The sequence below is a fragment of the Gopherus evgoodei genome, chromosome 10 (assembly GCF_007399415.2).
Source record: "Gopherus evgoodei ecotype Sinaloan lineage chromosome 10, rGopEvg1_v1.p, whole genome shotgun sequence".
In the NCBI taxonomy this organism is placed as follows: domain Eukaryota; kingdom Metazoa; phylum Chordata; order Testudines; family Testudinidae; genus Gopherus; species Gopherus evgoodei.
This window is the reverse complement of record NC_044331.1, coordinates 27,378,221-27,405,932: the sequence shown is the minus strand read 5'-3', so window position 1 is coordinate 27,405,932 and position 27,712 is coordinate 27,378,221. Positions and strand designations below refer to the sequence as shown.

Sequence of the window (27,712 nt, the reverse complement as noted above, 5' to 3'; positions counted from 1 at the left end):
ATATATCAATCTATCTGTGTAACCGACCATTATTCGCTGGCTAATTTCTTGTAGATTTCTTGGTTGAAGTTGCTTTCGGGGAAGTATTTGAATGGGAAGGAGTTAGTGGCCTTGTGGGTCAGCTAGCTGGAAGATTCCAGGAGTAGGGGGGTGCCTGGATGAAAGACATCAGAGATGGGATCTGAGAAGTGGACAAATGGAACCCCTCAGTTCCTCTGTCCAGAGGGTTCAGTTGCAGAGATGCTGCACTCTGTGATGCTTTTCTCTCTGCCAGCCTGGGTGGGAGTTGGCCACAGCTCTGCCAGTCTGCTCCCTGTGCCAGCATGGACTGGAAAAGTAGTTATTGGATTTGATGCTATGTGGATCCACAGGCCTAATCTCTCTGCATTAGGAGTATTCTGGAACTGACCAGTGGACCAACTGGTATGTAACTGTCTCCCACTGTGACCAGGTCTAGATGTTTCAGAGGAAGGCGCACTGAACTGTGCAAAACTACATTGTGGTCTAAAGGGGAAATTTCTTCCTGACCCCTGATGCTTTGAAGCTTGAGTATAGATAATAGAATTGAAAATACTATTATTTCCATATAAATGTCTTTATCTGTTCTTAGACTCATAGAAGTTGAAGACTGAAAAGGCCTGTTAAGTTAGTCAGTTAATCCATCTGCCCGGCAATGCAGAATACCCTCCCCACTCCTTAATCAAATCCTATACATGTTATTATCTGCAATAAACTGAATATAGCAGCAAAGAATCCTGTGGCACCTTATAGACTAACAGACGTTTTGGAGCATGCGCTTTCGTGGGTGAATACCCACTTCCTCAGATGCATGTCATGAATATAGTATTCCAGGTGAACATATTAATTCCACTGTATGTATCTTCTGTTCACTTCTTTGTGCTAACCATTAAGAGATGTCTTCAATGAACTGTCCATAATAATGCCTAAATCCTTCTCCAGAGGTTACAACTAATTCAGATTCCATTAATTGTACTAGTAATTTAAATTCTTCCTTCCAATGTACACTGCTGTGCACTTACCTATGATGAATTTCATCTGTTGTATTGTTTTTCAATTACCTAGTTAGGTTAGATCCTGATGGAATTTCTCACAATCCCTTCCAGTCTCTTGACTACTTTGAATATTTTTTACCTGCAGCCACTGCAACTCACTGTTAATAATCTAGTGAACAAAGATATTGATTGCCACTAGTCTTAGTAATGATCCCGGGGCACCTTTCTATTAACCTCTTTCCACAGTGAGAATTGTCCATTTATTCCTTTCTTTGCTTCTTATCTCTTAACCAGTTTTTAATCCATGACAGGACTTTCTCTCTCACCATGTGGTTACTAACTTTCCTTAATAGCTTCTTGCAAAGGACTTTTTCATCAAAAGCCTTTTAAAAGTCTAAATAAATTATAATCACTGATTCTTCTCTGCCTATCATTTGGATAATTCTTTTCAAAGAACTCTTAACAGGTTACAGAGGCACAATGGTAGAATCTATATCAGTTTGCTCATATAGCCAAATGGTTCATAAAATATCACAGTTTTTTATGATTTTTCTCAACTATTTTTTCTTGTACTGAAACAAGAGATTTTGCATCACGTCATTTTTTTTAAATGACTGTTTTTCATTTGTTTTAGCTTTTCCAGTATAAGAGTAACACTTCCTCCCTGAAGCAAACAAAACTAAAAGCACAGATGCAGAGACAAAGATACACAGCTCAAGACGATGAAAGATTGCATAGGCCAATGTGACTAATGCATTATTATAAATCAACATGGATGCATCAAAATTCAATCTGTCTGAAAGAGATGCATCATGACAGTCCAATCGTGTATTTATTGAGAAGTACCACTATAATGGGGCTATGTAAAGACAAGGTATTTTTATTTATTATCAAATAAAGTCAATTTCTTCAGCAAATTAAAGCTCTTGAGCACTTTCATGCTGTTTGCATATAAATCTCACTCCACCTTCTCCTTTGGAGAGGCATCCTCAGTCAAGAGATGTGGGGTACCTAGGAACAAACACAAATAAGTGGCTAAACTGGCTACTTGAAGACTTTTAAATATTATTTGTATTTTATATAATATATTTAAATGATGTAGCTTAAAAAGTGATTGCTTTTTAAGGACCTAATCCTGCATTATTTGCACACTCATTATTAGTGAAGGGCTGGCTGCTCTGATTGTATATGAGCGTCTTGTTTCACCCAGAACACAAGAATTTCTATACGTTGGAATGAGTCAAAAATCATAATAGCCCTGGCCAGTGTTTTCTGTTATTTTCAATAACGATCTACACTATGTGTAGATAAATGTGACATTTATTTAAATTGATACAACGTGGTCAAATTTTTAGTGCACAAACAATTCGTTACTTAACTATGCAGTACAAATCGCCAGATCAAAGTGAAACAAAGTCAACACTAAAATATTCTCCAACAAAAAAACCAGAATTCCTCTGAATTCACTCCGAACCCTGCCCAGAGGGTGCCTGGTGAACTAGATTTTGCAACATGGCCTGAAAGTCAATGCATTCAGGTGTTGCTGGACTGAAGTAGAAGTAATTTTCAGAGGGGAGGGCCCTCCAGTGAAAATTCCCTAACACCCGATCTGATCTCAACTTTTACATTAAAATACAAGGAGAGAGGCGAGCTCTGGAATACACAGGAATTAATCCATAAAGCAATTAGTAGGTCACAGTCAACACTCTAAATTGCACTTAGAACCTAAGTGGAAGCCAATGTGACCTATTGAACAGAGGTATAATGCAGTCCCTGCACACAAATGTATGCAATGGGCCACATTTTAATCCAGCTGCAATTTTCATGTGGTCTTCAGGTGTAGCCCATAGTAGAGTTGCAGGAATCGATGCTGGAGGTGGCAGTAACATGGAGAATTGTAGTGAAGTCCAGCTCTGAATGAAAAGGTTGCCACCTCTTTGCCAAACTCCAATGAAAAAAGAAGCACTCTTCACTATTCACTGGACATCCAGCAGCAGGCAATGACTGAACATTCCTAAAATTGCAAACGTGGGTAATAAAAAGTGCTTTTCAAAACAAAGAATCTCCAAACACACCTCTCTCTATAAAACACTTAATCCATCGCTGAAGTGAATCCACTTCTGGGGTGCAACGCATTAGCTGCGTAACAATGCAGAGCAACACAAAACAACAGTTTGAGACTGGAAGTGAAAAATACTAGCGTCAATTGAACTTGGAGAGGATTTTAGGAAGGTGAAATGTAATTACCCAAACTAAAATGTGACCATAATACAAAGGCTAACAACCCTAGCCTCCCCTTGCTCTCCAGGTGAAAAATGCCACAGGATTTTAAATGACAGTGTTTGGTAAGGACCTCGATTCTTCATTTCATCTGAAATATGACATCCCTAGCAGTGCCATGCTGGGGCGTTGTTTCAGTACTGGCTCAGTGGGAAGTATGTCACGTACTAAATCACCAACTCCACTTTTAGCAGCACCCTGGGATTTCCTAGGAGGTTTCTCATGCAATTACTGGCCATGCCTCAGCCTGATTAGGTTGTGAGATTTGAGGTAGGTTAGCATTTGGGGCTACTTGTAAGATCTCCGAATTAATCTCTTTATAATTTATATGAAATGGTGGCACCTTTGTCTGATAGGTTGTTGTTTAAATAGACTAGTAAAGAGCAGTCCCTAGGACAGGTATTTCCCCATTCTCTTCTGTGGTGAAGACTTATGACCCCCCCTCCTCCAGGTCCTCATCTTTTAATTTAGGTCCAGACTACCTAGAAAGTCTTCTAGCTTTGTGTGCCTCCAGATATGGGTATTCAGCTTGAGACACACAAAATCAGGGGCCAGTTCTGAAAATGTCAGTCTTAGCTTAGTCTGTGGCCTCCTTTATTCTCCCGTTCACAGCCAGGTTGTCTTGTGATCCCGCTGACTCTCCTAAAGCTGCTTTAAAAAAAAAAAAAAGTCTACACTTTATTTTTAATTTGCCTTTACATCTTTGGTATTTTCTCATCAAATACCTCAAAGCAGTTTTTTCAATTTCCATTTTATATCTTGCTGCCTCTACATTTTATTTTCTCTTCTATTAGCATCGCTTAGGCAGCATTGCTTTTGCTTTTATTAAGGATATTTTCTGGCCTGCTTAAACCCTTGTATCTTTCTGTTTAACCATCCCATTTATTTTCTTGTCTCTTTGCTTCCTTTTTTTGGCCTTGGGAATGCAAATCTTCTGTGACTCATATACTTCGTAAGCCTCCATGCTGATTCTATGGATTTTAATTTCCTAACTTCAAGCAGGAGGTTTCTAACTTCCTTCCTTTCCTTAAAAAAAAAATAAAAAATCCTCTCTTGAAGTTTTAATATCCCAGAGAGTAGTGCTTCTTCATGTGATCCTCTCCTCCAATGATGCTGAAATTATTTATGTGGTAACTGTTGCTCAATGGTTCAGTTACGATTACTTCTTCAACCAACTCCTGTGTGACAGGACTAAGTCAAGTATGGGAGAATATAGAGAATTTTTTTTTACACTCTCTTTCGCAGCAGAATATTCACGTGGGTAATATGAGGTTATTATTCTAATAGCTTTTATTGCCTCCCTGTTCTTTTTCAAATTTAACTTCACAATTATTGTTCTGATCCGAGGTCAGGACTATGCCCCTGATGTTGTGTTTGTATTTTATGATCACAGATTTGTATCCACTGCTGAGTCTACCTCAGAGTCCTCTCTACCAAGACATTTTCGTTCAATAGAATTCATGGAATTCTTTATGTATGGGGCTACTCCCCCCATCTTTGCAGCCTAACTTGTCCTCCCTATGAAGTTTATAGCTAGAAATTATGGTATGCCACTGATTATGCTCACCCCACCATGTTTCAAACATGCCAGGGTTTTTTTCTCGCAGTGAGACAGTCCAGATCACCCATTTTTCTCTTAAGCTCTTTTGCATTGGTTTATAGGCACTTCTACTTTTATAACTGTAAGATGACTTGGATGAAAGCTGCAGGCTGACCAGCTGAAAAGCCTACAAAGCCTCTTCAACTAGACCACTATGGCATTTCCTGAGACATAGGACCTACTTCTCATTTACCACCCTGGCAGTGCAAAGGGTCTTAAAATGGAAGTAAGTTATATTTACTTTAAGCCCCCTTTATGCTGCCACAGTGATGTAAAGGACCTTGAAGAATCAGGGCTCATGGACCTGAAAAGAGGAATTTTATTTTGCATTTTGAAATCTAACAAGAGTGTTGTCGCTGCTCTTTTTGATCCATTTTAGAAGTGCCTTCCTCAGATCCCACCACTTGCCACTGTGCATCTCCACCAAGCACCAATTTACCTTATCATACGAAATCTCTATTTCCTCCGAATTGCTCTGAATACTAACCAACATTAAGCCATCTGTACAGGTTAACTTAATGTAGTGGGTAGAAATGAACAGTGTAATGGGCTGTCCACCTGTTCAAATCAAGGAAAAAGGAGTGCTTTCTTTAATGGTTCCCTCTTCTTTCAGGCTGGAAAGTGTGGTTCTAGCAATTTCTGTACTGGAGCACCCTGAAAGCTCTGACAAGAACTTACAGCTCCTGAAGCTAACCAAGGGGCTCATCCAAAGCCCCCACAAGTGAGCGAGTCTTCCCATTGAGTCCAGAGGAGTAGGCCCAAATAGGAGCCAATAACTGAACCCAGGATCATCCTGTTCATGGACCTACAATGGTCTTCACTTGTTTAACAATGTTTTTCTTTAACTGTAATTTTTGCAAACTTAAAATACCCGATCCAGCTGTTTTTCTTCCTAGGTGCCTGAGGTGCTGAGGCTACCATTACACTGTGTCTGTGGCATATCTTAATAAGATTTCAGCCCTGACTTCTCCGTCACCCATGAGACTTTCTTGGGCTTTCCTCCTTGTCTCTACCATAATTCCCCAGCCACTTCTACTAAGGGTCTGATCCAAAGCCCATTGAAGTCAATGGGACTCTCTCCATTGACTTCACTGAACTGGAGCAGGCTCTAATTCCCCATCTGTACCTTTTAGGCAAGCAGCCCAGGACTCAACCGGCTGTCTGAGGCTCCAGAGCAACATGTCTGTGCTGTGCTAACCTGGTTCTACTGGTCTGAGCCCTTTGATAGTCACTTAAAAACCATTTGTTATTTTGGTAAAGACATTTTTACCTGAAGTCATTCCAGTGCAATAAATAATACTCAGCCCTTTCCCTCCAAGGATCTTGAATCTTCTAACAAACATCAATTACTTCAGCCTCCCACCATCCCTGGGAGACTCGTGAGTGTTAGGTCTGTTTTACAGCTAGGGAAGCTCAGGCCTGAAAGGTGGTCATGGTGATTAAGGTTATACAAGTCAGTGTTGGAGTCAGGATTCAAATCCAGATCTCCTGACTTCCCCATCCCTCGCTGCATCAATTAGACCATGTGTTTTCCTGGTCTTTGAATAGAGAAATGTCATATTTTAAATAGTCCAAGTAGCGAGTTCTCTAAATTACTCCCTCTGCAGAGATGCATGAGTATCAAAGACCTCAGAGACAGTCATAACACTGGAGACAAATTAACAGGCTGAGAGCCCTGGACAAGACAATGCACTTTTGGAATTGGGCTGCTTCCTCAAATGCTCAGAAGGTTGAACTTAGCGTATTATATATTGTGCATGCGCGCACGCACACACAAGCAATATTACATTTACTTTCTGCTCTTTATCGCTTCTTTATGTAGCACAAAAATGGACTCAGTGTTTGGGGGTTTTGCTGCTGCTGTTCATTAGATATATTAGGTTCAGATTTTGTTGGGAGATCTGAATAATAAGGTCACATGAGGCTGTACCCTGAAATGCTACCCCCCTTTTTATATTTCTATGAGTATCAGAGTTCTTTCTGATGGCAGGATGTGGAGAAGAAGACCTGCAGCTAAGGTCATTCCCACTTGTGACATCACTATTCAGGTCCATCAAAGATTTTAATAAGGTCTTCCTTTTTTCTTTCTTTCTTTTTAAAGGGAGGCGGGGAGGCCCTGATATTTAATATGAAAAGTACCCCAGCCCCACAGGCAGAGATATCCATCAACTGGAATAGCTCAGCGCCACCCACCCCCATCTACCCAGGTGGGCCAGATTGCATAGAGCTTTTGGGGCCAGATCCTCAGCTGGTGTAAATCAACATAGCTCCATCTAGTCCCTGATAATTTTTTTAGATCAGTCTATGATAGTCTCTGTATCTCTCACAGCTTTTTTTAATGAACTCATTTTGAAAGAAAGCTGTTTTTTTGCAGCCTGACTTTCCCTCCAGTTACACATGGAGTAAGAACAAATTGCTTTTCTCTTTTGGGTTCGTCTCTCTAAATACGCATGTGGGCGTGCACACACGCAGAGGACTTGATAAAGGCTTCTACCAGGAAATCAGTTACCTGTTTTCACAAAGTGGCTCTCTGGGACTGAGAACCTTTGTAGTCAGCTCTTCCATCTGTTTGCCTAAATGGTCTTAAGGGAGACTAAAAGCAGTGAACCTGGAATAACAACATTTGACTTCTACTAGGCCCTCTGAGAGTTCAGTTATTACTTAATGGATTGAATTGGCGACATATCCTGTACCAGATAACAGCCAAGGGTTGTATTAAATTAACCTTCGCAAATGGGTATTTATTGGTGTGCTCTTTAGAGAAGGTTAGTTATTGGGCTACATGCGCTAGCTGTAATTAATATGGCTCTTCATGCTTCTACATGCTGATACATATTTGCACTGTCTGGGTGAAAAATTTCTCAGATTAAAGCCTTGATGGTGGTTCTAGCCATTTAGCGATTAAGTGTCACTGTGTTCACTACATTGAGCATAAATCCTGTCTTGTAAACAGCAGGGAGACTAATGAGCTTTGCCCACATTCTGGTATCGTTACAAGGGGTTCCAGCAGAGTAAAAGGGGAGTCGTTTGGAGAGAGGAAGAGAAACAGTGATTTGAAAGCAAATGGAAAAATTCTCAGGATTAGATAAATGAACGTGTGTGTAGGCAAGGCATTGCACTTACAAGACTTATAACCCACTCTGGTCACTTAGGGAAATCTCTGGGTTGTGGGGTCTTAGTCCATATTGTAAAAGCTGTTTGTTTGGTAAAAGGTGAGGCTTATGTTTTTAATTTACACACCTAAAATTATTAGTCTGCTTCTATTTAGAGGTAAATAAAACAGCTCATTTTTCATGCAGGCCATAATGAATAGCTCACAATTATAAAAAGACTAGTGTTAAACACCATTAAATATTGGCATGATTTTGTTATACCCCTAAGTGTTTTATTTGCTCAGCACTGTAATCAACTCCTGCAAGAACTCTTCACATCCAATTTTCGTCTTAGCACCACAGTGTACCTTGGGGTGTAAATCTGTCAGATATCCAAACACAGTGGGATACTTTTGACAGCTTAATCCCAGCCTTTCCCAATCAGCCTTATGGATAATAGAAAGTAAGTCGAATGGACTGTTCCAATTTTCTATTTGTGGACTCAATAGCTAATTGACTGAAACAACTGAAGGAGAAATCAAAATTGAACTCTGAGGCAAGGGACTCTAACTGAAGTTTTATTTCTTTCGAGAGAGATCATGTTTAAAATAAACAAATCAAAATTCCCCGAGCTCCTTTGTTGGAAAGAAAAGCCCCTGTTCATCTGTGCCTCTGAGCAAGGAGATTCCATTGTTTTTTTGAAGAAGAGGAGAGATGATGTGCTCTATATCTTTTTGAAGCGCAATTGATGAAAGAGTTTCCAAATTAGTCTTTTGGGAATTACTTCACATCTGCATCTACCAAACACAACAACTTTTTTTAAAGGCTTTCACCAAGGATGTCATGGGTGGTATTCCTTACAGTGTAAGTGGTACATAATGTGACGTAACTTAATGCTGATGATGCCAAGCTATTCTCTTTCTGAAGCCCATTAATGACATCCCATTTTCAGGAAGACTAATATTTCTGCATAGTATCCTAGAAATAAGTGACAGTTTAACCAGTATAATAATGAATGGTACCAGACCCAGAGCTGAGCCCCAGGAATAAGGGCCTCCAGATCTTTGAGAAAGTTCAGATTTAGATCTTGACTTTGTGGTTTGGAGTCTTCAGCTATAACCAGTCTGGGAAGTCAAATAATCACTTGCATGTATCTTATTAGATGTATTAGTGAATATCATGATTACTAGATATATCAGTGAATGCACTTTGGGTAGAACAGGGTTAATGTAAACTTTAAAATGTATAGATGTTCCACAGAAATCCAATCAGGCTGATAAATATTCAGCTTGATCTTATATATCCCTGAAGTGCTGACAGTTAGAACAGTTAATCCAAGGTTGTATTCCTAAATGCTTTTTAGACTGTCTGGTATTTCACTTTTAGGTAATTTTTGCACGGCAGGACCTACAATAAAAGGAAGTTTCACTAGTATCATTTAGCAAATACATTCAAAATGCTCTAACAGAAATATTTGCAAACATTAAGTAGGTTAGTGGGATACTAGTGGGGGAAAATTTTCCAGAAGCTATGACTGTTCACTTGGGTCTAATATAGACCTAGCACTTTGCAGGTCAGTGGCTCTGCTATTTGTCTCTGACCTAACAGATCTGGAGTTCTTCACATCAAAACCAAGTCTTGCTGAGCTGAGATCAAACGTGCTAAGGTAAGAATCCTGCCAGTGATTTATCATGCCAGGGAGAGCGATCAGGCCATATGGGGCCACTGCAAATGAAGTTGACATTCCAGCAATTTCTCATATGTGATTATAAAGTGATTTTCTCATATGGAACTTTCAAGTCAAACTGAACTCTTCCATGACATTTTTCTGAGGGCAGAGTTGTCTGTAATGTTCAAGATCTTACTAGGAGTAAATACTTACCTAGACCAGCTAAAATGTGGCCTAATTTGTAAGCAACACCCTGCACTTTGGTAATGAACATGTGAAATAGCAAATAGTTAATTACAAACAATTTTGAAGATTAATGTTGCTGTCTTCATTTAAATATTAGAATCATTCTCCCATGCAAAAATGAACACATAATTCTGTTCTATATTATTATTTAACTACCAAATCAGTGCTGAGATGCACAATAACAAGCACAGCACACAAGTATCTGCATGATTCAGGGAAAACATGCTGTTCAATTTTAGATTCATTTCTAAAAAAATCCCTTATCTGAATAGTCCTTATGCCCACTGCCTAAAATGACAGTCTTTGTGTAAGGATACTGGTGAGGAGAAGGGTTTCCAGAATTGGTTTCTTAATTGCCACAACTTCATTAAAGTTCAGTGACAGCTCAATAATTGATTTTTCAAAACAAATACCTCCTCCCTCCCACCAATGCCCCAAAATGAATTTTTAGAAATCTCTCATCATTTAATTTGTAGGTCTCAGTAAATTCAATCAACCAGATGGACCTTTTGACCTAAACATATTTTTTCCCCTCACATGTAACCAAATTTGCAGTTACTTGTTCATGAGTGGCTTTTCTTTTCTCTAAATGGCAGATCCAGTGCAAAATAAATGCTTCAGGAATCCCAGTTTCCAACAAAACCCTTGTAGGGCAGATTAAGACAGTGGAGAGTTTCACCAGAAATTAAAGAGAGAACCCCACTACTGAAAGCATGACTGAAAGTTTAGTTAGGATTGCATGAAATATTAGCTGGATTAGAGCAAGTGTAATTGTTCCTGTATTGTGCTACTATCAGCAGATAAATTCTTCATTAAATGAAAAGGTGCAAATTACTTTGAGAAAAGCAATTACTTACAGCACTGCATGTAAAATTGTGTTTATAGGTTGTAATAATATAGCCAAAACGAATAAGATGTTTCTGATCTGTTACAAGGACAGTGTAACAAACAATGCACTTTGATATATTTTCCTGCCGTACAGTAATTTTCTGGAAGAACCATAAGCAAAATTAATCCCTTTAGTATGACTGAATTAAAATAATGGCTGCTTCATCAGCATGTACCACAGAGAGAAACTCGAACAGAAAAGGGTATAATCGCTGTTTGGCAGACTAGGTTTTATGCAGGAAATACTTGTGAAGGAAACAAGTTAAGTAAGCATGCTACTACTGCACATTGTTAAGACATACTTAATCTCCTCAAGTAATTACCCAAACCTCTTAATTCAAAATCATATAAACAAAAACATTTAGATAAGCTGGATGTTTTTTCAAATAGGTGTCCCCTATGGCTTAGAAAATAAACATGACAGGTCTCCCCTGGTCTGATGTGTTGCCATTTGCAAAAGACCAGACTCAGCTCTAAGAAAGACAGAAGACTAATTAAGCCAGGGAGATAGGCAGATCAAACATTTGGTGTGAGGATTTTGTTTCATAGGGAGAAGAAAAATCATGTTAAATTCTACTTGCACAACCGATTGACAGGAGGTTGTCAAACCCCATCAGTGTCTCCTGCTACTACTCAGGATTTGAATTTCCCACAGAACTTCTCCTCAAGCCACAGCCGCTTCTGACTGTACCATTTTAACTCAATTGACATTACAATGGAGTAACTCCTGATTTACACTGGTATAGGTAAGAGCAGGATCTGGCCCTGAAACCCTGTTCTCAATATATTGATGTACTTTACTATTTTAAAACTTAGATCCTGATCCAGACCCCAATGCAGTGAATGGAAAGACCATCATTGACTTCAATGGATTTTGGATCAAGCCCTTGTTGTTTGAGGATTATATCCAGAAAAGCTATAGGCCCCAATCTGAGCTATCCAGACACACTGCACTTGAGATAGGCCTCAAAGGGGTGGTAAAGGTGACTCTACTCCATTTCAATCCATCCCAATCCATGGAACTGCTGGGGGCAGTTCAGCTGTCAGCATAAGTTAGCAGAGCCATTGTGGCCATTGCGGCACCAAAGATCATGAGTCTGGCCACACGCTTCCTGCCCCTAATATGCCCCCTACACCAGAGGGACCCCCAGCTGGTCACCTAGACCAACTTAAAGCTTTATTTGTGTCACCATTATGGTGCAAAGCACCTTATTGGGGCTGGGGATTGGGATCAGAGATGGAATGACTTGATCATGAATTTACTAGCCTGCAGAGCTTGATGCAAGACGCATCTTGTCTGACTCTGGAAGGCTTTCCCTGGGCCCAGTCCTTTTCCTTGCTCATGGTCTCATTGGGAGAAATCTTGACTCTACTGAAGTCAAGGCAAGTTTTGCCTTCATTGACTTCAGTGGGGCCAGAACTTCACCCACTGACTTTATCTTGGACTTATTGGCTGAATAAAGGCTGCAATATGGGGCTTCTTTTGATGGTTTGGATCACTATATAGAGAGAAGCTATTTGTCCCATCAGTTGTGTATAGTTTAATGTCTCGCTTGTAATTAAAATAAAATCTCTGAGACTTGAACCAGATTAAGATGGAATCATTCTTACATGATGGGGGCGGGGGGAACTGTCTTTGTCAGTAGGAAACTAAATTCTGACCTAAAGGACAATGTTAAAACAAAAATAATGGGCCAAATCCTTTCCCAGTCTAACGAAGCTAATGGAGGGTAACTGGGATTAAATTGTCCCAGTATATTTCATAAAGATCTTATCTGTTGTGCACAATACTTTAGATTATTCAGAAGAGAAATTTTAAAATTAGTTTACTTTTTACCTCAAGTGTGTTGCATTTCAGCCAGTAGTGACAATGAAACTGGGCTGATCAGTGTCACTTTCACTATGTCGGTTTCTTGGCAATTCGCCCCTCTGAGTCTTATACTTTAGTCCCTAGCTGTAAATGTTTTAAATTTCCCATTCGATACATTTTAGATTTTAGTTATTTTGTATCTTGTGTTTTTTAATAAAACCTAAATTTGAGTTAACAAATGAAAACCCCATTCTATGGCAGTGTTTCCTTAAAGGCTATGACAACTTGTTCCAAATTAGAGCTGGGAAAAATCCCACCTGGTAAAAAAAGATCACTCTTCTTCCTTTAGAAATCTCTTCTTATTTGGTACGTCAGGCAGAGGTGAATAAAAGTCAACAGACAGGCAGCCAAAGAAGGAAAATCAACATGTGTGTGGGGCTCCCAGTCTCTCTGGCTGGTTTCAGTCTCCAACAAAGCAACGGGACCTCCCAATACAAACATCTCCCTACTGGCTGCTTGCGTAGCTACCTTTTCATCACCTACAGGCCTGCTCCTGCTCCCTTTGAAGTCAGTTGGAGTTTTTCTATTTACCTCAGTGCAAATGGGATTGGTCCCCTCATGGTGGAACAGCAGTTCATTGGCAGTCTTGACTTGCTTGACAGAGTTTAAATCTCATTCATAGTTCATTGTCACTCATTAAAATGATTACAAACAGTCCCTATTTGAAAGACACCTTATTATGAAAACAAATGCTGGACAACTTCAGTGGGAGCCACACTGTTTCCTCAGCATAGCTTTAGTGAACAACAGAATAGCCACTGGCAGTTTATACCATTAATCTGTAAATCCTGCCTCTAGCCATGATTCTCCTACCCATCTACTGATACAGTTTGAAAAGTGGTCCCATCACTGACACAGCCCAAACATTGGACCACGTCGTGCCGCTGGCTTTAGAAACAGAACTCCACATTGCTTAAAAGTGCACAGCCCACATAATTTGTTTAGTGGCAAGCACTGTGTACTCTGTTCATTCACTGCACTATCCCTTATTTTATTTATATTTAGTTTGCTGACCAATCACCAAGTTCTCCACCAACATGCCAAGATTGCATTTTGTAAACTTTATAAAATATGGATTTTTCCAGATTCTGTAGCCACCTGTTGATTCCCAGGCAATCACAGAAATGCCCCGTGACACACACTGTCTAGAATGCTGGAGGCTTGTTGTGTCAAGGCGGCCATAAAAGTGAAGGAAAACAAAGTCTGAGAAAATAAACAAGCTGTGCCTCTGATTGGCAATCCCGTCTAGTTCATTCCCTTCCCAATGACTAACTGTTAGGACTCCTGAAATGTGTCCAAAGGAGAGGAAATTAAGTTGCTGAGATGGGAAAGGATATGAAATTTCCTGACCAGACTGAGGTACAGGTGCCCAGTATCTGTGATGTTAGGAAACATTTACCAAGGGAATGATTCTGGATTTTTTGCATGCCTCTAAAATTGTCCCTCCCCCACATCCCCCAAAAAGTCCTATTATGTATTTCTTAATTCCTCCAGCTATGAGAAGATGCTGGGGGCCAAACAGCTGTGATTCCTTCATAAAGTACTTTGGCATCTGATGCCCCCTCCCCCTCTCTTGTAGCCTTGGCGTTGAAGGCTCTCCAAGGAAAAAAGCCACATATGAAAAAGGGATCACTTTGATAGAACGAAACTATAACCAGCTACTAAATCAATTGAGTTAGGAAATTCCCATTCATTCCTGCATTCATCCAGAACCATATCTCCTGTGGGAAGCCATTATTATTTGGATGATAAAATCCTCTTCCTGTACCAAAAAAACATTTTTGGATCAGCAAAAGTACAAAAACATTGTTTATTAAATCCATGGGAAAATAATTCTATCTCAAAGGAGCTGAAAGCTAGGCCACTGTCTGTCCACTGGCGGAGGTTCTTACTTGTGCACCTGGGGATCTTATAGAAAAAAGTCTGATGACATCATCACTAAGCAATATCAAATTAGGAATGTAAATCATCATTTCACTAGCACATCATCTGAGAATATTTTAAAAAAAGGAAATGAAAAGTTACTTTGTTACCACCTGTGTTGATTGCTCTGCTGAATTAAAACAACTCCAATGCTATTGTTCCTGCATATTTTTAGAGAAGACAGTAAACATGAGAAGTAATGAACATGCAGGAATCCCTGGTGGATTTAAAAATCAGTTCCGCTTCCCAAAGCCAGAGTTAGCCCCAGGGTAAACATCAGAAGAAATTTGTAATTCAACAAAAACAAATTTCTTCCATTAAGAGCAGCACAGAAGATATTAGCTCTGTGGCATATTTGTGAGTGTGTGGGTGTGGGGGCTGTCACTTAATAGGAGGTTGTAAACATAACTTTGCTAACCGATCATGTTCTAGAAATAAATTACAGCTATGTTTTGAAGGGAACATTGGTACTAATAATTACCAAGCCTCAACTGGGACAAACTACTAGCTAACTGGGCTATTATAATGGGTTCTTCATGAATCTTAGACTGCTTTGCATTAGGCTAAAACAGCTACCACTACCCTGATCTTTCAGAAATGATGAACATCTATAAATCCTACTGATGCTGGTGCTCAGCAGCTTTAAAACTCAGGCCATATATACCATAATGCATGATCCAAAATAAAAAACAGGCCTGAGATTATATGTCTGCAGTATCTCTGGGTGACACTGAGAAGTCCATTGGTTGTTTTCTATAATATTCAGGGTGATATCGCAGGTTTCATTTTTCTAGATATTCCATCGTGTTTGGAACAGTCATGTGTCCTAATCAATGAGCCAATGCTTTCTTTGGTTACAATGCCCAGTGAAGTCAAGGGGATTTGTACATGATTAACCAAGGGCAGACTTTGGCCCTTCTAATGAAGTGATTCCCCAGGCAAAAAATGGAGCAACCATTAGGCATTCAAAGTTCTGAATTAGAAACTATCAGTGCGTGCATGTGTGCATGAGAGAGAGGGAGTGAGAATATTAACCATGAAACCATGGCCCGATGAGAGAAATATGGGAACCCACGCTCTCCCATTTCATTTTACTAAAATGTTATAGATGTTTTCGGGGGGGGGGGCTTGAGCTTGGGGCTCCAGTACAATCCCTCCATTTTTTCCTCCGCTTTCTTCATCCCTGATGATAGCAGGAATGTCCCTACTCTTTTTGGAAAGTGTCATGGACCTGTCACAGGAACTGGGCAAGTGGTCCCTCTTGTTGATGCCCCGTGTGAATAGATGGCATTTTGAACAGTGAAGAACAATCTCCCCAACCTGTTAGATTATGGCATCAGCACTGATGCTTTGCTAGTGAGCAAAAGGCTGGCATGATTTCTCAGTTAAAGAATTTGTAGCATTGTAGGCCAATCAAAATCAGCTTTGCTCACCTAAGAGGAGTGTCATATTTGTTGCCTAGATAGTTTATTATTGGGCAGTTCATTGTGCTGGATAGATTCGTGGGCTATTTGACAAGGAACACAAATAAAACGGGAGAGTTTCTGTTCTCCCTTCCTGGTCTGACATGGCTGAAGTACTCACTTAAATGAGGGTAGGTGGCAAACTTAATGCTCACTGCATTGCTTCCAAAACCTCTCCACTGCTTTCCCTCCTCATTTGGCACAGTTTCATTGACAGCACCCAGTGGACTAGATTACTAAACTACTCACAGTGCCACATAGCTAATACATGACATACTGTACGCTTATTCTTTTCCCTATTGCAAACCACAAAAGTGAACACTAGGATTCAAACAAAAACAAATTACTTCAGCAACTCCTGGAAAACTCAAGTGGTTAATCAGTTACCTTTTATTTAAATATATATACTTAATGCTGAATTAAGTTGTAAAAACCAAGGGCTGATTTATGGCCTCACTCAGCCTTAATTAACATTGATTTCAGGGGAATAGTAAATGTGAATAGCCTTCACAATTGGGGTTGAACAATGAGCTCGCTGGGTGTTGTCCAATTTGTAGCATGATTTACATGGAAGCAAGCCCTTCTTTTCCTAGGGTTATCCCTTTTTTCATCTGGTATTTAGGATGGGTTATATATAATCCATAGATAGGAACATTTGCTGTCAAATATTTTCCCTGATTTAGAGCGAGCCACTACAATGGTCACTATAAATAAGGAAGAAAAAAAAACCCAATTTGAGGCTTTGCAGGGATTCCTTGTTCTTGCAATGTGTCATCACTTGTCCATTCCATGGCATTTTTACGAAGTGGCCATAATGAAAGTCAGATTAAATGTACAGGATATATACATTTAATCAACAGCCATTGGAGTCAGTAGTGCTGGAAGAGTTATAAAAGCTCCAGTGAATGCAAATTTATTGCAAAAGAATCTGAATCTTGGTGGTATGAATGTCTGCTGAATGGTACTACCTGACACAGAACACCTAAAACTTTCAAAAGTGAGTTATTTAAGTGTAACATTTTGCTTGTAAAGCAGCCAGCTGCTGGATTTCAAGACTTGAAACTGTTCCAAAACATTGGACAAGGTACTTTATATGTGCACTAGAGTAAATACTCTGATTTTACTGCCAATTTAAATGTGCTCAGTTTACAGTAATGAGCTTGTATAGGCATTACCTTGTTTATAGAAAGTGGAACAGGAAGAAACTAACATTAACCATTAACAGTAGCAATTTCTTTTGCCTTCTAGCTCAGCATTATGCCAAATAGATCTTTCCCATGTCCTATCTAAAAATCTTTGCTGGTGCTGCTTTTTAAACACTATGGGGATAAACGAGATAGTCAATAAAAATATTATATCATATAGGTCCAGTTAGTTTTGTGACTTCCGTGTTGCTACATCCAGTCCCTGCTTTAAAATGCACTTTAACAATATGTACAATACATGTCCTATATACTGGTGAACTTGATGATAGCAGCTGGTCCCAGCAGAACATATTCTGGCATTTTTTAAGCTCTTTACAAAACCAGAACAATTTCATCTGGGAAGAAAACCAAACTGCTGTTTCCGCACCCTGTTCTCCTTTTCAACTTCTCCATCTAAACTTCTTTTATTCAGTCCAAATGTTTTGTTCTTTCAAGACAGAGAAAAATTAGGAAAGAAGCTTTGTGTCTCTGTGACTCTGCAACCTTGGACAAACATCCTTGCCACCTTCCTGGCCATCTATCCAGAGGTTCTGAAAGGGCCTTGCCTCTCTACCCTGCTGCTGACACTGCTTACAGAGGTCCTATTGGGGTGGGGTCTCCTTCGCTCATAGGGCTGGCCTTCCACTAGCCCACATGTCTGGGAAAAGAAAAAGGGGCAGGGCGGGTCTTGGTTAGATGAGGTGTCCCCAGATGGGCTCAATGGTGGGTGCAGGGAAGGGACTAGTTGGGGCTCAATCACTTTCTGCTATGGGCCACTGTGAATACAGAACACACGTACATAATCTCTACAATATTTTCACATCAAGTCATTCAGAATTAGTTACCTTCCAGTGGCCCAGTCCATAAAAACCCAGAAAGCTGAGATCCAGCAAATCCATGTACGTGCAGATTCATCTTGCTCTTGCAATTGCCCATTGGTGTGCACGATTAATTTGTGTGTGTGTGTGTGTGTGTGTGTGTGTGTGTGTGTGTGTGTGTGTGTGTGTGTGTGTGTGTGTGTCTCTCTCTCTCTCTCTCCAGGTCCAAGTCTCACCCTTGACTTAAAAAAAAAAACAGACCCACAACACTGTCCTTCACGTTTCTCTCTCAGTTTATAGGTCTTTATTTGTTTCTGAATGACAATGCCTCCTCTGTAGGTTCCTGAGTGAGTTTTCTAAATTAGCAATAATTTATAATTCTCCAGTTTATTTTTCTAAGATTATCCTTTTGTCTTTCCTTTCTCTTTAAGAATTTCCTTGTATCTGGTTTTTCCTCATCTCTTTACTATCTTTCTCACTCCCTCATTTCCCAGCACATAAACTGCAGCCTTATATGATCTTTCTCACTAGTCAATGATTCAATGTTACAAAGACCTCTAAGGCTGGTGCTTTTCTCAAGGTCCAAGTAAGTTATAATATTGTCTAGTTAACCCTAGAGGCAGGCAAGTGTTACTGGCCTTGCATTAGAGACAGGGAAATTGAGACAGAAGGCAAAGTGACGTGCCCAAGACCACAGTGGAAGACATTGTGAAAGCCATTATTGGAATGGAGGAGATCCTGGCTCCAAGCCATGTGTGCAGACTTTTATATCCTGGTCTCTAGTAGAAGCCAGCTCAGCAATAGTTCTACTTTATATGTTGTTTGCACAGTGAAAAATAGAATTATGGATTAATTTGTTATCACATGAGTTTCACCAAAATTCAAACCCCCATGGAATTGTGTGATACATAACATCATCAAACACACCGTCAACTGAGGAGCATTGTGCCAGCCAGAGTGACCACAATGGATGGTGTCACACAAGGAATCATGTATGGAAGTGCCCAGATCTGGTTCAGTCCTGCAAAGCCACAAATCTCTGGGGTGTCCTTGCAGGCAGTGCTAGGCAGGGTAGGGTGCACAAAACTTTGCACATTGTTGAAGAGTTTGAGAGCATAGTTTACTGGGGTGTTTTCCTGGTAACATGACCAAAAAGCATGTAACATGTCTTTGGAATATAATGAGCCATTGAAGGAAGTTCAGATCTCTGCAAGATTATGACATTTTGCAAAAAGTCAAACCCATTTATTCTCAGAATTTGATGATGACATTGCATATTGAATGCCTCTAGATGCTCCATGTCTGCCTGTAAGTGGGTCTAGGTTTCTGACCCACATAGCAATATAGGTAGTACGCAGGTTTGAGAGATCCTGAATTTTGTCTCAGGGCAAAGTTGTTTTTGCAGCCATAAGTTAGACATGGACTTCATGAAGGAGAGAGTGAGACCTAATTGTTGAAGAAAGTCCAGTCTGGTGTGACTGTTTGACTCCGCTGGCAGTCTAGGTAGATAAATTAGTCAACACTCAACCCCACCTGCACCAAGGGTTCTGTTGGCCCAGATCTGAGGTTCTGGACCTTGGCCTTCTGCCATGAGATGCCTCCACAGTGCAGGCAGTGTCTTGGAGACTGGGGGTTGAAATTCTCTGACTTCTTCACAAGTACGACACCATCGCTGGCATAGTCTTGGTCAGTGAACACCTTCCTGACGAATCTTGATTCCAACAAGTAGAGCGACAAGTGCTAATATCCACTTGATAGTCTGACAGACTAGTGCCAGGGTGAGAATGCATCCCTGTCATGCAGCTGAGGTTGAGTAGAAACTGTGAAAGGTGGGAACAAAGGCGCACTCTTACACTGGTACTGATGTGAAGATCATGCACCAAATTTAGCAAAACATCTGGAACACCAATTCTTTTCAGTGTGAGCCAAAATGCTGATCTGCCGTCTGAATCAAAAACCACGTTGATATTGATAAATGCTACATGAAGCAGAAATGCAGCTCAGACAGAAGGTAAAGTCATCATCCATTTTGGACCACCCAACGGTGAAATCTGATTGCGTGGACAATAATGTCTGTTAAGGAGCAGCTGCATCCTGCCAAGCTGAATGCGAGTGAAGATATTTCCAGGGACTTATGATAATGAGATTGGCCTGCAGTTGCTACATTCAGTGTGAGATCCTTTGCCCTTGTTCATGGACACTATGATGCCATCTTTCCATTCTGCTGATGCTCACACTTAAGAACAGCTGATGCAGGGCAATGCTCACTGGTTCCAAGGCATCTTTGAGTAGCTAGGGTGGAATGCCACCGGGTCCAGCAGCATGTCCATTCTGTAACTTTTGGATGACCTTTCATACTTTCTCAGATGATGAAAAGATCAGTGTGCATCTCTGGCTCTGCAGCTTTGTGATGTGCCAGGTCACATAGCTCTGGATCGTCATCAGCATGTGTGTGGTTCAGCACATTTTTATAATGTGTTTTCCATTTGTCCAGGACCTCATCCGTTGATGAGCAGGGAGAGCTGTCTGGTTTTGTGATGGGGATGTTAGAAGGCTGTTTATGGCTGCCAGCCAGGCACATGATGGCTCTGTGCCAAGGCTGCACTGTATCACCAGCGAGCAGCAAAAATCCAGTCAACTCCGCCATATGACATACTGCTAGTTGTGGGAGATTTCAGTGCCGTGACTGGCTGTGATCAAACTCGGTATGAAACTGTGACAGCTTTGGTTAAGGTTCCCCAAATCATGACACCACCACCCAGCTTTGGATGTGTGCTGCAAAGAGCTTGTCTCGTATGGGTTCCTGGTTTAGGCACCTTATCAGCCATCGCAGTACCTGGATTTTAAACAATGGATATGCCATGAAGGAAACTGACCACATCCTCATCAGAAATTGATTCATAGTGAGATCTTATGAGGCCTTTGTATGGTGCAGAAGCACCAGCAAACTCAGACCAAGACTAGCTGTCCCTCAGGTCTCACTGCATTTTCCAGCTCCTCACAAGCCACATGAGAACCAACAGTCAATGTCAGTGTCTGTCCGAGGATCCTGTTGAAACCCTGAAATACACACAGGCAGTTGAGGATCATATATGTAAACTTCATATTCTCTAGGACAGGGGGTTCTCAAACTAGGGGGTCAGGACCCTCAGGGGGTCATGAGATTATTACATGGGGGGTCACAAGCTGTCAACCTCCACCCCAAACCCCACTTTGCCCTCAGCATTTATAATAGTGTTAAATATATAAAAAAGTATTTTTAATTTATAAGAGGGTTTGCTATGTGAAAGGGGTCACCAGTACAAAAGTTTGAGAACCACTGCTCTAGGACAAAGGGGTTATCGTCTAAAGTGGTATACACAGGACCAGCACTAGGTTTTTTGCCACCCCAAGCAAAAACATTTTTGGCTGCTCCCCACCCCAGCCCTGGGCTCTCAATGTCCCATCCCCACCAGTGCCCTCCTCCAGCCACACCCCCTGCTGCCCCAGCCTGGGCTCCCCCCCACCAGTGCTGACTCCACCTGGTCCCCCGTCTCCTCCAGCCAGTCTGGCACTGGCAGGGTTGGGGTAAGCAGTGGGGCTCCCATGCCGCAACTCAGCCCAGGGTCCCTCCAGCCAGGGCTCTCACCTCCAGGACCGGCTGGGACCCAGGAGGGCAGAGCCGAAGAACCGGGGAACTGCCCCAGCAGGGGGCTGAGGAGCCGGGGCAGGGTACCCCAAAGGGAGTGGAACCCCAGAGAGCGGGACACAGGCCCTGCACGGCAACGCCCTGCCCTCTTTGGCCCCACTGCTGCTGCTGCTTCTGGCCGCCCTGCCACAGTACCTGGGTGGCTCGGGCCGCTTCACCCATCCCCAGCTGCAGCACTGGGGGGCGACTGCCCTGCAGCACCTGCAGGTGGCTCCGTGTGCCCCACCGGATGGCCCCCAGCCCGAGTGTCCCCGCTCGGAGCCTGCCTGGCCCACCCACAAGGTGTGGGTGCTGCTCTCCCACAGCATGAACTGCAGTGGCCGCAGGGCACCCCCCATGCATGACACGCTGCTGCTGCCAGGGCTGGCTCTAGACTTTTGCTACTGGAAGCACGAAAAAAAAGAGATGGCTGGAATGCCGCCCCTGAAAATGTGCCACCCCAAGAACATGCTTGGTTTGCTGGTGCCTAGAGCCAGGCCTGGGTATACATAATGCTATGTCACATGCCATAGCTGGAACAATTGGTTTCAGATGGTCATGCAAGAAACCTGGACTTTCTGAAGAGGACTTTGATATGTCAATGAAAAAAGCAGAAGCATATAAGCCGGGAAATGTTTGAGAACATAAACGTCAGAAAGGCATTTTCCAGGCCATGGCAAAATGTGACCATGAGATCTAAATCAACTCCCTGGCCAATGAAGCAGAGGAACTGGAAGTTGCAAAGTATAACTGTCTGCCTCCTGCCTACAGAGCCATCCCATGATAAATAAGGCGATGGGTTTGTCACATCAGATTTTTCTCTAAATTTTCTTTTAGCTGTTTGTGCGGCTCCATCATCCAGGCACATCAGTTGTCAGGGAAGTCAGGGCCCTTGGCCATCTCTCTTAACCATGTTCTGTGGGTGGATGTCCAGAGCACAGCTTCAGAGGCACGTTTGTCAGTATGACAGCGATACCTTCACTTGATTCCCTGGTATAGAAGTCAGAGCGCAGACTCCTGCAGTGGCAGTAACAGCAATCAATGGGGTGACAAAGTCAACATATGACTTTTGTCTAGACAAGTCTATGATGTTTAGGTTACTTAAATAGGAAGTATCAGTTTTGTCCAAGCAGGGTCAGCAGTTAGGGTTAACTGATCTGTGAGGAAGCAAGAAGGGTATGAAATGTGTGTCATGAACTCATCTCCTGTCATGTAGCTATGAACTCAAAAAGGGGCCAGTTGTTGCATGTATTTTTCCAGTGAAAATGGGCTAGGTTTCATGAAGAATTTCATGGTGGGATGTGGATTTTCTTAGTGAAAATGGGCTGTTTTTAAGTGAAGAAGGGTTCACACTGAAAACTCATGGAAACTTATGGCTTCCACCCAATGTCAGTGCCCAAGTCACCATTGAATTTTTGTATTTTGAGTGGTGGGAACAGCAGTAACAGAGACAGCCACATTACAGTCTACCAGCAGCAAACTATTATGACCCACATATTTTGAACTCTGCAGATTTCTACATTAAAACAAATGTTCAGATATTCTCTGAGTAACATAGATCGTTTCTGGTGTTATGAATGAAAGGGCCAATCCTGAGTGCCTTACTCATGGTTAGCGTGTACAAGGTGCATACAACTCTGAGTAAACTGCGATATGTGCTCACGCCATACCTGGGGTGCAGAAATCCTATCTTCAGCGGTGCAACATACTCCTATCTGCCCGCTCCGTGGGCTAGCTCTCCTCATCCCCTTTTGGGTGGACTGGGCCTCAGAGCCAGAGGAATGAAGCAATTCTGATTGGCTCTTTATATGGGATGAGAAGCTCCTTGTGCCATTGTGTAACGGCCACCCACATTGTTGTCACCCAGCATACCAGAAAAATCACTTGTCATTAAAAAATCTTAATATAAGCCATAAACAGTAGAGTAGTGATATCTACAATTTAGGGTATGTCTACACTACTTGCCAGATTGGTGGGCAGTGATCAATCCAGCGGGAATAGATTTATCGTGTCTAGTCTAGATGTGATAAATCAACCCCCGAGCCCTCTCCCGTCGAATCCTGTACTCCAGTGCCAAGAGAGGCTCAAACAGAGTTGATGGGGGAGTAGCAACGGTTGACTCACCACAGTGAAGACACCACGGTAAGTCGATCTAAGTACGTCGACTTCAGCTACGTTATTCACGTAGCTTAAGTTGCATAACTTAGATCAATCTTCTCCCACCCCTCCCAGTGTAGACCAGGGCTTAGAGATGGCTCTGTACAGCATATGCCTCATCGGTCATGGTATCAAAGGCCTCCTGGTGAAGTGGACGGATGTTCAACACTTTGCAGGCTTGGTCCCTGTGTGCAGTGAGCTTCCTCAACTCCCATTGACTCAAAGGGTCACTCAGCTTCTTGCAAGATTAAAGGGCCCATAAGGGGCTTTCTGTGCTTTAACCAGAAAAAGGGGCCTACCCTATAAACACAATTTAAACTACCTTGCAGGAAACGGGCTATGAAGTTTAATCCTGTCGCTCCAGTCTAAGGGTGAACTCCTGTGCCCACTGAAGTCAATGGCAAAACTTCTATTGACTTCACTGAGGCCAGGACTTCCCCCTAGAGTGACTTATTGAAAGGGGGCATTTCATATTTTCTAATAAAAATTTGTATTGTTTTCTCCAAAGTCATGCAGTTGAAATTTGGACCCCTACTATGTAGTTACCAACACAAAGTCCCACAGTAACAACCCTTTGCCAAAATAGCCACTGATTGGCAGAATTAGAATCTGCATTTGATTTGCCCATGACAATTAAGATGATATCGTCACTAAGAGGACTTAACAGTAATTTCCATTGTTCTGTGCAGATATTTAATTCTGTTTTACGACTTTTCAGTTTAGTCATAATCAACTCACTGTCTCTTGGAGAATTGTGGTGTTTGTGATGACTTAATATTGACTGGGTTATTTCAGTGACAAAACATTTACTTGCTGAGATGGGGATTTGAGTGACTAATCCACCATCTTGCCTTAGTCCTGGTAGTTTCAAGGTTTTGCTCCCATAAATTGATGATATGTGATTGTTTTTGTACTGTGGGTGACTCAAATTTCAATTTCAACCATGCCATTTAGGCCCAGATCCTCCCAGGTATTTAAGCTCCTAACTTCCCATTAAATCAGTGGAAGGTAGGAGCCGACATACCTTTGGAGGATCTAGGCCTTAGGGCCCCTTACTTCAGTGACAGCAGGATCAGGCCCTTCATATTAACTTTAGAACATTGTAAAGCAGAAATGAGTTCAGCACTTTGGTGCCAGAGTCTGCAGACCTTTATTGATTACTTTACTGTGACTTCAGTGAGGTTCTCATATGAATAAAATGCTACTTGCTAAATGACTGGTACCTACAGAATGATTCAAAGCTTTAAAGTGCCTTTTCTTCTTCCTCCCATTTTTAGATTTTCATAAATAATGAGTGGCAAAATTCTGAGAGTGGGAACATGTTCCCAGTGTATAATCCATCGACAGGAGAGCAGATCTGTGAGATCCAGGAAGCTGACAAGGTAAAGTATCCCTGTGATATGGTTACAAGTGTACACTAGACCAAAACCTATATCTCTTACTAGTCCACTCCAGAATCCCCACTGATGATAGACCAATCTTTTATTAACCCCTGCCCCCATAGTATGATTATGGTATATTGTCTGTTCGGAAACTTCAGATACCAACTAATACTCTGTCAGTATTTACCTCAGGGCTTTATTGTTCCTTCCTCCTCAACAGGTTGATACGGACAAAGCAGTGAGAGCAGCTCGCCTTGCTTTCTCTCTAGGCTCAGTGTGGAGGAGAATGGATGCATCAGAAAGAGGCCGTCTCTTGGATAAACTCGCGGACTTGGTTGAAAGAGACAGGGCAATTCTAGCTGTAAGTGGTGTAGGGGAAAATCAAAAGTTGTTTTGTGTCTGAACTTTATATTCTGGGAGCAAATAAGTTCATAGATGTGAGTGACATTGGTGTCAGATTGGTAGTATGTCTGTATAGGTTTTCTATTGACTTAAATGGGCATTGGATCAGGCTCTGTGTGTGTGTGTAATGCTGACAGACCCCAGTCATCAGCGGACAGGATCGAACCTGGGACCTCTGGAGTTTAGTGCATGAGCCTCTACTGCATGAGCTAAAAGGTAACTTTGGCTGTTAGCTCAGGCTATAGAGCAAACTAATTTAATTTTCTCTCTTTAAGTGGTCTCAGTGCCACTAGATGGGACAGAACACCACATCCAGGAAGTGTGTGGATTACATGTGTATTTGTAACTTTGTGTTATGTTCTAAAATAAAAAAATGGAAAAATGCATAAATCCAATTGTGTGGTAATAATTAATAAAAGGATAGGTGAAATGCTATGCAGTAGTGAACCAGTAATGCAGTTTAGAAATTATGCTATTTAGCATATACATTAAGCTTATAAATTGCAGCATTGTTAATGTCATTTTCTGCATGTCAAGTGCTTTGGAACTAAGCTGGTGAACATCTTAATTCCAGCTTTGTCAACACTTAAATCATGTTACCACGAATGTATGCTGTAAAATCGCCATGGGGGAAAGGAAGTGGACAACAAACCAAGCTCACTGTGCCTGTCATTTGATTTGTATGTCTACAGCCAAATTCTTTGCTGATTTGCATCACAGGCAATGCTGCTGACTTCAGTTTGGGATGTAAGTCAGTACAGAATTAGGCCCCTACTCTTCTGTATACAAATTACATTTATGGTCTGTACCTTGTCATGTTTTCCACCTGCTATCTTATCTCCACTGTACCCATTCATAACAATTTCTGTTAGATAATGCTAACAGTTGAAAGTTAGTTAAGCTACTCAACATCTAAGGAAATTTTATTGGATTCTTTTCACTAAACAATCTTAGGGACCCTTAAGAGGATGCCTAATAAGATACTGTTATCAATGGGAAAATTGAATTAAAATAAGGCCCTTAGCTTGTTAAATTATGATCTTCCCTAGGGGAGAGCTTGTTTATTTGATGGTAATAAATAAGCTGGCTGTACACTATAGATATCCCAGGCCTCAACAGGGGTCTTGGCAGCCAGTTATAGAAAATTTTATATTCACATCAATTATATAAAGAGGAATACATCAATTCTTCTCTCTACGAAGTGAGATAGTTAATGCAGAGTTACAAAGAGCCCCTTCTCAGCTGTTATCATGAACATAGCAGGTCCTACTTTGACAGGCATTTTTATCTTGGATCCTGATTAAAGAAATGTTATGTTTATGTATTTGAACTAAACAAGTGACTATTAAGTGTATACACACACACTCTCACACTCTTAAAATCATAGGGATTTTAGGGGCTTTGAAAATTACTAGAATTTTTCAAGAAAAATTCTGTATGTTTCAGATCAGTTGAAATATTCAACAAAAGTTTTACCATGCAACTCTTGAGAAGTCTTTGTTCCTACTAATATTGCCACACACCCCCCACAATCCCCCCCAAAACAGTAGCAGTAAAAAGGGGTCTTAACAGCTATTGTGAAGTTCCTGATGTTGGGGGAAGCCTGGTTTGATCCTCATTACTACTTGTCTGTCAGTAGTGTCATTACGTGAGCGGTTGGAGTATTGCAGTCTGCATAGCCTGATGTGCTACTTTGCTCTTGTCCTCCAGACCATGGAATCGCTGAATAGTGGCAAACCCTTTCTGCAGGCTTTCTATGTAGATCTTCAGGGAGTCATCAAAACGCTGAGGTATTACGCAGGTTGGGCAGACAAGATTCATGGAATGACCATTCCTGTGGGTAAGTAGAATTCACAGAAGCAGCAAATTCTACCTGCAATATGATTCTTTTTTGAAATTTTATTTAAATATCTACACAAACACGTGGGCAAAATGGAGCACCCTTGAGACCTATTAGATTATGGAATAATCTCTTGTAGAAGGTGGAGGAAGCCCTACAATTGGATTACTTAAAATCAGATTGGAAAATGCACTAGATAATATGCTGTTGAGTACAGT

General features: G+C 41.4%; 1 protein-coding gene across 4 annotated transcripts in view; it reads left to right on the top strand.

Annotated features, from left to right (window-relative positions):
* The window catches only part of ALDH1A2 (aldehyde dehydrogenase 1 family member A2), a 92,556-nt gene that overhangs the window by 28,489 nt on the left and 36,355 nt on the right, over window positions 1-27,712 (top strand). For 3 of the 4 annotated variants that reach the window (XM_030578230.1, XM_030578232.1, XM_030578228.1), the window contains 3 exons: window positions 25,148-25,252; window positions 25,473-25,613; window positions 27,365-27,494. In XM_030578230.1, coding sequence (XP_030434090.1) covers window positions 25,190-25,252; window positions 25,473-25,613; window positions 27,365-27,494 — 334 coding nt within the window. In that variant the 5' untranslated portion in view covers window positions 25,148-25,189. Of the gene's footprint in view, window positions 1-18,968; window positions 18,975-20,054; window positions 20,058-25,147; window positions 25,253-25,472; window positions 25,614-27,364; window positions 27,495-27,712 lie in introns of those variants that run through there. The other variant, XM_030578231.1, reaches the window with a different exon arrangement.